Source organism: Physeter macrocephalus, chromosome 20 (genome assembly GCF_002837175.3).
Source record: "Physeter macrocephalus isolate SW-GA chromosome 20, ASM283717v5, whole genome shotgun sequence".
NCBI lineage: Eukaryota > Metazoa > Chordata > Mammalia > Artiodactyla > Physeteridae > Physeter > Physeter macrocephalus.
Window position 1 is genome coordinate 85,793,621 of NC_041233.1, and position 11,902 is coordinate 85,805,522.

The 11,902-nt window shown below is 43.4% G+C and overlaps 1 protein-coding gene across 13 annotated transcripts in view; it reads right to left on the reverse strand.

Annotated features, from left to right (window-relative positions):
- PSD3 (pleckstrin and Sec7 domain containing 3) overlaps positions 1 to 11,902 on the reverse strand; it is a 706,021-nt gene that overhangs the window by 649,666 nt on the left and 44,453 nt on the right. For 5 of the 13 annotated variants that reach the window (XM_055081025.1, XM_055081023.1, XM_055081027.1 and 2 more), the window contains one exon: positions 4,261 to 4,552. The exons of 6 other annotated variants lie outside the window; for them this stretch is intronic. Coding sequence is in view for 2 of the 7 variants with exons in the window: in XM_055081027.1 (XP_054937002.1) it covers positions 4,261 to 4,270 (10 nt within the window). In the remaining 5 variants the exon portion in view is untranslated. Of the gene's footprint in view, positions 1 to 4,212; positions 4,553 to 11,902 lie in introns of those variants that run through there. 2 more of the 13 variants (XM_055081026.1, XM_055081032.1) reach the window with 2 other exon arrangements.

Genomic DNA, 11,902 nt, shown 5'->3' on the forward strand with positions numbered 1-11,902 from the left:
GTGAAGTAAGCCAGAAAGAGAAAAACAAATATCATATGTTAACGCATATATGTGGAATATAGATAAATGGTACAGATGAACCTATTTGCAGGGCAGGAATAGAGACGTAGACATAGAGAACAGACATGTGGACACAGAGGGGGAAGGGGAGGGTGGGACGAATTGGTAGATTAGAATTGACATACATACACTACCATGCATATACACTATATACTACTATACTACTATGTAGAGTGTATATATACTACTTACATATATACTATACAATGTATATAATTGACATATATACCACTAAAATAGATAGCTAGCGGGAACATGCAATAAAGCACAGGAAGCACAGCTCGGTGCTCTGTGATGATCTAGATGGGTGGAATGGGGGGTTGGGCAGTGGGAGGGAGGTCCAAGTGGGAGGGGATATAGGTATACATATAGCTGATTCACTTCATTGTACAGCATTGTAAAGCAATTATACTCCAGTAAAAAAAATTTTATAAAAGGAACAAGAAAAATCTCAAACAATCTAACTTTACACCTAAAGGAACTAGAAAAAGAATAACAAGCAAAGCCCAAAGTTAGTAGAAGGAAGGAAATAATGAAAATCAGAGTGGAAATAAATGAAATAGAAACTAAAAAACAAAATAGAAAATGTAAATGAAACTAAGACTTGTTTCTTTGGAAAGATAAACAAATCAACAAACATTTAGCAAGACTTATCAAGAACAAAGGAGAGAGAGTCCAAACAAATAAAATCAGAAACGAAAAAGGAGAAATAGCTAACACCGTAGAAATACAAAGAATCACAAGAGAATAATATGAAAAATTATATGGCAAAAATTAGACAACTTTGAAGAAATGGATAAATTTCTATAAACATACATCTTCCAAGACTGAATCAGGAAGAAATAGAGCAATTACTAGTAAAAAGAAAAAAAGGAAATAATAATCAAAAAAATCCCCCAAGGTACTTCCCTGGTGGTCCAGTGATTAAGACTCTGCCTTCCAATGCAGGGGACGTGGGTTCGATCCCTGGTCAGGGAACAAGGATCTTACATGCTGCAGGGCAACTAAGCCTGCGAGCTCTAGAGCCCATGTGCCACAACTAGAGAGAAGCCCACACGCTGCAATGAAGAGCCCACGCACTGCAACAAAGATCCCATGTGCCACAACTAAGACCCGATGCAGCCAAATAAATGAATAAATAAATAAATGAATTTTTAAAAAACCCCAAAACAAAAGCCCAGGTTCAGATGACTTCATAGGTGAATTCTACTGAACATTTAAAGAAGAGTTAATGCTCTTCCTTCTCAAATTATTCCAAAAAGTTGAAGAAGAAGGAACACTTCCAAATTCCTTTTATGAGGCTGGCATTATTTACCCAATACCAAAACCAGAAAGAGACACCAGAAATAAAGAAAATTACAGGCAAATATCCCTGATGAACATTGATGCAAAAATCTTCATCAAAATGTTAGCAAACCGAATTCAACAATACATTAAGAGTATCATACACCATAATCAAGTGGGATTCATTCCAGGGGTACAGGATGATTTAAAGTAAATCAATCAATATGATATACCACATTAAAAAAAAAACTATAAAAATTATATGATCATCTCAATAGATTCAGAAAACCATCTGACAAAATTCAACATCCATTTATGATAAAAAAAACTCCCAGCAGAGTGGGTATAGAGGGAACATGCCTCAACATAATAAAGGCCACATATGACAAACCCACAGGTAACATCAATGTGAAAGGCTGAAAGCATTTCCTCTAAGATCAAAAACAAGACAAAGAAGCCCACTCTCACCATTTTTATTCAGCATAGTATTAGAAGTCCTAGCCACAGCAATTAGCCAATAAAAAGAAATAAAAGTCATCCCAATTGGAAAGGAAGAAGCAAAACTATCTGCAGATGACATGATACTACATATAGAAAACCCAAAAAACTCCACCAAAAAAACTATTTGAACTAGTAAATGAATTCAGTAAAGTTGCAGGATACAAAATTAATATACAGTCATCCAGTGGGTAGGACTCCATGCTTCCACTGCAGGGGGCCCGGGTTCAATCCCTGGTTGGGGAACTAAGATCCTGCATGCCACATGGTGCAGCCAAAAAAAAAAAAAAAAGTATAAAAAAATAATTTCTATGGAACCACAAAAGACCCCAAATAGCAAAAGCAATCTTTAGAAAGAAGAACAAAGCTGGAGGTATCACACATTCCCAGACTTGAAACTATATTACAAAGCTATAGTAATCCAAATAGTAATATACTGGCACAAAAACAAACATGTACATCAATGCAACAGAATAGAGAGCCCAGAAATAAACCCACACTCACATCGGCAATTAGTCTACGACAAAGGAGGCAAGAATATATCATGGAGAAAAGACAGTCTCTTCAATAAATGGTGCTGGGAAAAACTGGACAGCTATATGCAAAAGAATGATACTGGACTACTTTCTTAAACCACATACAAAAATAAACTCAAAATGGATTAAAGATTTAAATGTAACACTGGAAACCATAAAACTCCTAGAAGAAAACATAGGCAATAACCTCTTTGACATTGGTGTCAGCAATATTTTTTCAGATATGTCTCCTCAGGCAAGGGTATCAAGAGCAAAAATAAGCAAGTGGCACCACATCAAACTAAAAAGCTTTTGCATGGTGAAGGAAACTCAACAGAGCCACTATGGAAAACAGTATGGAGGTTCCCCAAAAAACTAAAAATAGAGCTACCATACAATCCAGCATTCTACTTCTGGGTATTTATCTGAAGAAAATGAAAATACTAACTCAAAAATCAATATGCATCCCCATGTTCATTTCAGCATTGTTTGCAATGGCCAAGATATGGATGCAACCTATGTGTCCATTGACAGATGAATAGATAAAGAAGATGTGGTATATATACAATAGAATACTACTCAGCCATAAAAAAAAATGAAATCTTGCTGTTTATGACAACATGGATAGACCTGGAGAGTATTATGCTAAGGTAAAAAAAGTCAGAGAAAAACAAATACCGTAAGATTTAACTTATATGTGGAATCTAAAAACATAACAAACAGGGACTTCCCTGGTGGTCCAGTGATTAAGAATCCGCCTTCCAATGCAGGGGACGTGGGTTCGATCCCTGGCCGGGACCTAAGATCCCACATGCCACGGGGCAACTAAGCCTGCATGCCGCAACTACTGAGCCCATGTGTTCTGGAGCCCACAAACCACAACTAGAGAGCCCATGCGCCGCAACTAGAGAGATGCCCGCGTGCCACAACTAAGACCCAACCCAGCCAAATAAATAAATTAAAATAAAACAAACAAACAAACAAAATAAAACAGAAACAGACTCATAGATACAAAGAACAAACTGGTGGTTGCCAGAGGGGAGTGGGGATGTGGGACAGATGAAACAGGTGAAGGAGACTAAGAGGTACAAACTTCCAGCCACAAAATAAATAAGTCATGGGGATTTAATGTACACATAGGGAATATAGTCAAGAATACAGTAACAACTTTGTACGGTGACAGATGGTAACTGGTCTTATTGCAGTGATCATTTCATAATGTATATAAATATCCAATCACTATGTTGTACCCTGAAACTAATATAATATTGTATGTTACAACGCAATAATAAAAGGACAAGTCCTCTGTGTACCCTTCTCCCACAACCAGAACTCTGCCCTTGGATCTCTCCTACATCAAAATGTTAGATCCGGGAATTCTCTGACGGTCCAGCAGTTAGGACCCCATGCTTTCACTGCCGTGGGCCTGGGTTCCATCCCGGGTCGGGGAACTAAGGTCCCACAAACCGCATGGCAAAAGAAAAAAAAAAGAATGTTATAGCCAACACTGAATGGGACTGACAACGCCTGTCCCCAAGAGGCACTTAACAAAAGTGTGTCCAGCCTACAAGGAAAATAAACTATATATTGTAAGAGAGGAAAGCTATGTGGGAAATGGATTGAGTATTTTTAATAATAAATTGGTATAATTATTCTTTAAATGGTTTTAAATGATGAGGGGGAAAGCCCCAAATGTTCATTTGTTCATTCATTCGACGTTTCTCTCCCATGAGCCGGGAACAGCTGGAGGCCCTTCACGTGCCGCGTCGTTTAATCTCGGTCAATGCCCCCGATAATCCCAGAATGGGCGATTTTTTCTCATTTACAGCGGAGTCAAGGATAGGCCGTCACCCACCTGACACGCGTCTCAGCCAACGGCAGAACTGGTGCCTGCAGTTTTTACCTGATTCCATTAGCAGGGAAGCAGGAGGGGGCCTGTGTTCTTCATGCCTCTCCCTGGAGACATAGTCAGTCCGTGAAGGCTCAAATCAAGTTATCCAGGTGACCCTTCAAGCCACTTTTGTCTTTTTATTCACACCTAAACAGAGTCTTCAGGCAGAAACCAGAAACTAAAGGGCCCAGGAGGAGACAAGCGGCTTTTAATTAGTTGGAGGCTGTTCGCTCAGACGAAGATTCATTCCGTGTGCTTTTACCATCTCTTCCTTTGGAAGCACTTTCCTGCTTAAAAAGTGTATCTACAAGCAAGAGGGAAAAGTGAGAAGGATTCAATTCAATTCAGTCGTCCTCCATGGATTCAATTTTCTCAGAAGAGCTCTGGAAAACACAGGTCTGAGGGAAATAAAAGCTGACCTAGTTCAAATGGAATTTTGCAACGCGGAGGCGGTCTCTGCTCCCAGGACACAGGGTCTCTAGGAAGCCCCTAAGCGGCGTCGGCTGGTCCCTGGCGGTGCCTAATCCTTGCTTCCCAGGCCGCTCCTGGTCAAAGGCTCAGTGTAGCCGTAAGAAAACCCTTGATTTTCAGGCAACGCCGGACGAGGGACGGGGAGTCAAGCTGGGATTGTACGGCTTGTGCTTCGGCTCTGCTACCTCTGCACGTCTCGGGACCCACGCCCCCTCCCACCCGTCCCCCCACCTCCCCGAGCGTTCAAACCCCGATTCGGCTCCTCCCGGGGGACGTCAGAGGCCGCCCCCCAACGCCTGTCGGCTGTCAATCCAGGATGACAGCGCCTAACTGCGGACCGTCTCGAGGGTCAGGCGCATCCATACAGGATCCAGGGCCCCGGCGCCCCTCGCTGGCGTCTGTTGGTCCCCGTGAGCCCCGCGTCTCCTCCCCGCCTTGTTACTTTGTCAGCGCCCAGGGCGCCCCTCTGGGAGCCTGGGGCTCGGCTGCTGGGGTCTCCAGCTCTCTCTGGGGGCCCCGGCTGCTGCTCCCGTCCCCCCGCCGCTCTCCTCTGAGAGCCCCGCTGAGCTGCGTGCGCTTTTCCATTTTCATCCCCCGGGGAGGTCCAGCCCCCGGAGTCAGACACATGCCCTGCCGGCAGTGAATTCAGCCTGCTGGTACCTTGCACCCCAGTTGCAAGTTTGTGATGAGCAAACGGTTTCACTGCATTTTAAACCCTTTAAAGAAAAATCCGAGATGTCATCTGTGCTTGAAACACACCACCTGCTATACCTGCACTGTTGTTCCACAGGGCAGGTGCCAACCTCACCAGGCTGTGAGCACCTGAAATGGGGCTGGTCGGAATTGAGTGCTGTGACGTAAAATACACCCCAGATTTCAAAGACTTAATACAAAAAAATTAGAATGTAAAATGTTCAAATATATTTCTGTTGATTACATGTTAAGTTCCATAGGGTTAAATAAAACATATCATGAAAAAACCTCAACTGTTCGTTTTTACTTGTTTTAATGTGGCACTAGAAACATTTACTATGGCTCACATTGTATTTCCAGTGGCTCGCACTGTGCCAGACAAAACCTGGAAAGCACAGATACTATTACAGGAATACCGCAGTCATCAACAACGTCATACTGTTGGGGCAGCTTTTTCTCTGAAGAGATTAGGAAGCCAGCTGCGTATGTCACGTGCGCTACATAATCATTAATATTTTGAAACAGTGCTTGCAGCTGTTGTATTCTCCTTCTATGTGTTGTCTGACTGTTTCTTTTACTTTATTGAATAAGGTCACAGATAAATGATTTTCAGTTGGCAAAAAAGTTAAAAATCATGCATAGGGTTTTCTATTATAAGAGTAATATACCAGCTGATAAAGCATATGTCATCTCCTATGGATGATGATTCTCCTATGGAGAATTTATAATAATTTATAAAAATGGACTCCGTTTTCTGGTTTATTTATTTGATTGTCTTAACTCTTTTTCATACATTTCAAGCTATTTTTGTTAATATTATGTAAGCTATTTTGGATAAGCAAGTCACTTAAAAAATTTTTTAACTGCCAGTTGCTCATGCAAAAGTGAATCAAATTCAGTAATTACCTCAACAATTCCCATGGAAGTTGCATTATTTGAGGACAGCCACTTTTCATTGCAACATCAGAAGGACAAACTTTTCATTAAAAAATAATAAACACAACTCTGTCAAGCAATCAAGGTAACACTGTATTTCTTTGTTCTTTGAGACATAGAACATTTTTATTTGATTGATACGTGATCCAAGTACAGCCTTCTAGTGCTTTATAGAATCTTTATGACTTTTGAAGGTTCTTTCTTCATATGCACATCCAGTCTAAAAACTGGTCTGCTATAAGGAATATTTGTCCCTTTGAAAGCAGTTTAGAAATAAAATGACACATGCAGTCTTGGAACAGGCCAGCCAGAGTCTCATGATAGTTTTGATCATTTAAAAATTTTTTCCAGAATGTCTATTTTCAGAACATCTTTGTGTGTGTGTATGTGTGTGTGTGCTGTTTGATATTCTGTAAACATTAATGGGATAATAATTTGGGGGAAAAAAAGGAAACCAACGTTTTCATTAAATGGTGTCAAAAATTATTGCTCATTGTAGCAAGCTGAGATCACAGAATTTATCAGTCAGCGAATTCATCAAAATTAAGCCACTGTTGGCCTTTATGTACTGTTTGTACAAATTGTTTTACTTTGTTCTTATTTTAAACCTCCTTCTTCTTTTTTTCTTTCCTACTTAAGTGTCCTGACCTTCTTTATCTTTAAAAATTCTTCTGTGTCATTTTCATTGCCTGTATTTTCTTGCCTTTATTAAGTCATCTTATCCTTATCTTCATGAGTTTTAATTATTAAATTTTGGGGAGTTTTTTAGTTTCCAGTTTGCTGTATCAGAGAGGTTTTGATATTTTAAACTCTGTCAGTTTTTCTTCCTTACAATGTGGGCTTCCACTGGGCTACTTCTTTCTTATTGTATTTGAATTTTAGTATGAACAATAAATCTGAAGAAATATACCTAATTAATTTGAAACCAAGGCCTACAGTAAGCAATTCAAAGGTAATTTTATTTTTTAATATAAATTTATTTATTAATTTATATTTTATTTTTGGCCGTGTTGGGTCTTCATTGTGGTGCGCGGGCTTCTCATTGCGGTGGCTTCTCCTGTTGTGGAGCAAGGGCTCTAGGTGCGCGGGCTTCAGTAGTTGCAGCTCATGGGCTCAGTAGCTGTGGTGCACGGGCTTAGTTGCTCCGTGGCATGTGGGATCTTCCCGGACCAGGGCTCAAACCCATGTCCCCTGCATTGGCAGGTGGATTCTTAACCACTGCGCCACGCAGGGAAGTCCCAAAGGCAATTTTAAATGGTTATGATGCTGCTTTGTTGCATTGAACTGTGTAGCTGTTTAATCAAATCACTCTTCTGCTACATACATTGACTGATTGATGGTTGAGCTCAGGAGTTTTGTCACTGGACCACTTGTGTCAGTGACTGGCACATGGTTTCCTCTAGAACCACCAGACTCTGCTAGGACAAGACCTACGAGGATGCTGCCCATGGGGTGTGGCTTGTCGAGATGCACGAAAACATGGCTTCACACACACACGTTTCCCCGTGGGTAGGTTTGTGTCCTCACGCACAAGAAGTCTGATCAATTCTTCTCACTGGCTCCCGCCAACAAAGAAAAATACTGCACAGGGATTTTATCATTTTATACACTGGGTTATTGCGTCTGTTCCTGAGAGAAGAACGTTTCCCTTTTGACCAGGTGCTATTGAAAGCGGAATCCTCTACCTACCATCTTACACGTCTGATAATTGGGAGAACTTTCCAAGGACCGGTTTCTGTCTCCAAGTGACCGCGGGACACACACTTATCACAACCCGACCCTGGCCCTGCACCATGACATCACAGCAGGCAAGCCGGGGTGGAAGCAGGGAACCCCAGGGGACAGCTCCCAGTCATTTAACCCTGCACAAACGTGACAGTGAGCCCCATAAATATACGCCACGACCCAGCTGCACACATCCCCGATTCAACTGCCCTTTAGATGGAGCATCAAGACTCCATGCATGCTCTTCCCACCCTGGACACGAGAGAAAGCACAGAGGCACAGCGGGAGGGGACAGAGACAGAGGGCTGGACCAACGGTGCTTAAAATATCTTATTTTTCCTGTTGGTGGTATATTTTACAAGAACATGTGACCATGTGAGCACACTGCTAGGGCCCCTCCCAGGGTCTCGGAAGAGGCCCACACGGTGAGGGTCCCTGATGCATAAGCTTTACTAGCTTCACAGTGAGTCCGCCCCTACTCTGAGGTCAGCTTGAGCCGGGTTCCAGGACTGGCCCAGACGTCTCAATTCTCCTTTGTGCAAGGGCATCCCTCGCCCAGCCCCAGTGCCCTTTACCCAGATGGGGGCACCTTTTGTCTTCCTTGTGTGCAGGAGCATTCATCAACGTGGAGGGGCCCTATCTTCAAGCCCCCTCCCACCTCGGCATGGCATTGCCAATGTCTCCCAGGTGGGAATGGCTTAATGAAAGCATGTCCCTTCCTGGCCTGTCCTGATAACCAGAGCTCCCTTGGTCCTTGCTCTGAGTTATGGAAGAAACTATCATTAGGCGAAGACTATGAAAAGTTAAACAAACTTTTTCAGGCAAAATTCTAGGAAGCGACACAAACTTAGCCTGTTGACAACGAGAGAAGAAAGTTCCCAAGTATATAATGTGATTTATCATAATGTAGATAAGTTGTAAGTGATTCTGGGAAGAGCATCAAACGTCAGCATAGATGATGTAATGCAAACCCCAAAGAATTTTTAAGCCAGTTGTGACATTTGAGACGGGATGTGATAGCTGCCTTCAATAATTGCTGTGTCTACTTACAAGGAAAAGGATGAATAACTTAGCTTGGTGCAAAGCAATCTAAATTCAATCAGTGAATTAAAGTAAGTAAAAAATAATTAGGGGCAAATGTTGTGAAACTCCATTAGGTTATGGAAATCTCCCAAAGGAGATGCAAATAACACCATTACTCAGAACTGAAAAAACAATATTATCACTGCATGTGTTACGAGTAACTGTGCTGTGCTTCTTCCAGGGCACTAAAGGGATGTCCAGATACATGTTTACTCTTTCTTTTTCCACAAGGTATGATTCTGTGGGAACCACATCTTTGTTTACCCAGCGCTAAATTATGAGAACAAATTTCTTCATTAATATAATACTTAAAATGTAAAGACTGTTGACTAGGGAGTTTAATTACTTAAAGCCCTAATTAAAATGCAGTCATTTCATACAGTAGCTGAATTTTCCATGCAAGCTAATTAATTTGATGCTATCCAATGAAGAATGTCAAGCTGGGGAGAAAAAGATGAGAGCACGGATGACAAGTAAGCTTCATCTAGCAACAAGACTACTCTAACTTAGTAGTAGTGTTTGCTTGGAGATCTCGGTCGAGAAAGATAATACCATGATCCATCAGTGATGGCTGCCAAGGCTTAGGACAAGCCAGCGGCAGCCTGTCTGCCATTTGCAAAGCTGCTGGACCACAGCTACTGGTCAGGATCCAACACACCCCAGGCAGTGTGGACATCCAGGGCCAGCGTTCTGGGCTGAGACTCTCTGCTCCTCCCCTAAAGGGAGCAAGTGACCAGGAACCCATGTTGTAGGCGCCCCCCTCCTTAGGCTCTGGAATGCAATAGAGTCGTATCCACTACAGGGAGACCTTAGGGGTCTTTTTACACAACTGCAACATTTCGATTATGAGGAAGCTGAGGCCAGAGAAGCTATTTCACCCACTGTGGCCATAAGACAACTTAGAGGCAGCGTTGGGACCAGACCCCAAGCTTCCTGGCACCCAGACCTGCCCCCCTGTCCCCCAACCTGCACACTGGTCCCAGGTCCTGCACAGCTACAACAGATTAGCCCTAAAGCAGCGGACATACTCAACCTCTGGGCTGTTGGCCATCTGCACTCACTGGCTCTGTTCCTGTTTCATTTTGGTGTCAAAGGCCTAACATCCTCTTGTCCTTCAGGGTCCAGTGGCTCACAGGCGCACTGAAATTCAGGAACAGCAACAAAGGTGGCTCTGAAGTGTCTAGTCAGTGCTCAGGCTGCAAAGTAGTGTCATTTGTCATGTGAGCTCTGAATCGGGATGCTCTTGACCTGCATCTGGAGAACCCTGAACAAGCCCACATTTCCTTCCAGTCTTTGAGCGGCGAGAGCCCATGAGGGCACAAATGAGTCAGACCTGGTTTCAGGCTGACCTTGGGATGACCTTCAGAGCAATCTGCCTATGAGAGGCCTAGAAACAGAGGAGCAGCTCCCCCGCCTTGCCACGGGATCATCACCCAGCACAGGACCACCTGGTCCGTTTCACTCGGCTCCCTTTCCCTTGCACTTTCTCTCTTCCCATTGGGCACCTGACAGCATGACGACACCACTTCATTCTTCCGAGGACCTGGCAGGACGCGGACAGAACAGGTAGAATAGAATTCATATCAGCAGAAAGCTGGGCCCTCCCACCTCCTTCCCAGGACAATGTATGTTTCATCAGCGCCCTTTTGAGCTTTCTTCTTTGTGTTACTTCCTAGGTTTGGCCTCAGGCCACAGCCGGCGGGTGGTGGGGGGGTGATGAACAGGACACCCAGTGGGGAAGATGAACCATCCCTGGCGCTGGCGTGGGTATCTGTTTTCTTTATACAGGCAGTGCCTTTGGCTAGACCACCAGGCAGTGTTGCTCTGGCATAACCCAGATTGCAGCCAATAAACACGGAACCCAGCACAGTGTCCCCAGTCCTCAGAGACCCTGCTTCCCGGGAGCCTGGGCAGACAGCAACTACCCTGCCAGCTGCCCCCCGAATCTTCACATGTACACCCAGGGCTCTGTAAAGGGGTCCATGTCTCTGCATCATTACCTAATGTTTAAAAATGAAATATCCAACTGCTAATGCAAAGCATCTAACACAGTGCCTGGCACATGGTAAGTGGTAGGTACCATTAACTATTAATATAAGTATTATGATTCTTATTGTGTAAGTAGTACTATCCCATAGTGTGTAATGCTATGTACCCAAATCTTCATAAGAGCTGGCATATTATAGAACTTTGCAGCTATTAAATAATTTTCAGTCATAATCCCATTTGATCCTCAGAAAAATACCTTAAAATCCACCTCTACATAAAGTTTTCTCCATTGGTTCCAATCTCTTTCTTTTCTGAACCACCATAGAATTTTATTTGTCTCTATTTGTCCCTCAACCCCTGCCATCCCCTCAACACACACACACACACACACACACACACACACACACACACAAAACCCGGGAATCATGCATGTCCTCTGTGGCACTGCTCTGAGCCCCAGCAGGTGACATCAGCTGGGTCCCCCGATGGCTGGACTTGGTCAGTGGAAAGTACCAGCAGGAGATCAGAGAATGTGTAGTCAGGCATTAGGGCTCTCCTGGTAAACAGAACCAACTGTGTGTGTGTGTTTTTGTGTTTGTAATATATGTATTAAGAGGTGTTTTATAAGAAATTGGCTCGGGCTTCCCTGGTGGCGCAACGGTTGCGCGTCCGCCTGCCGATGCAGGGGAACCGGGTTCGCGCCCCGGTCTGGGAGGATCCCACGTGCCGCGGAGCGGCTGGGCCCGTGAGCCATGGC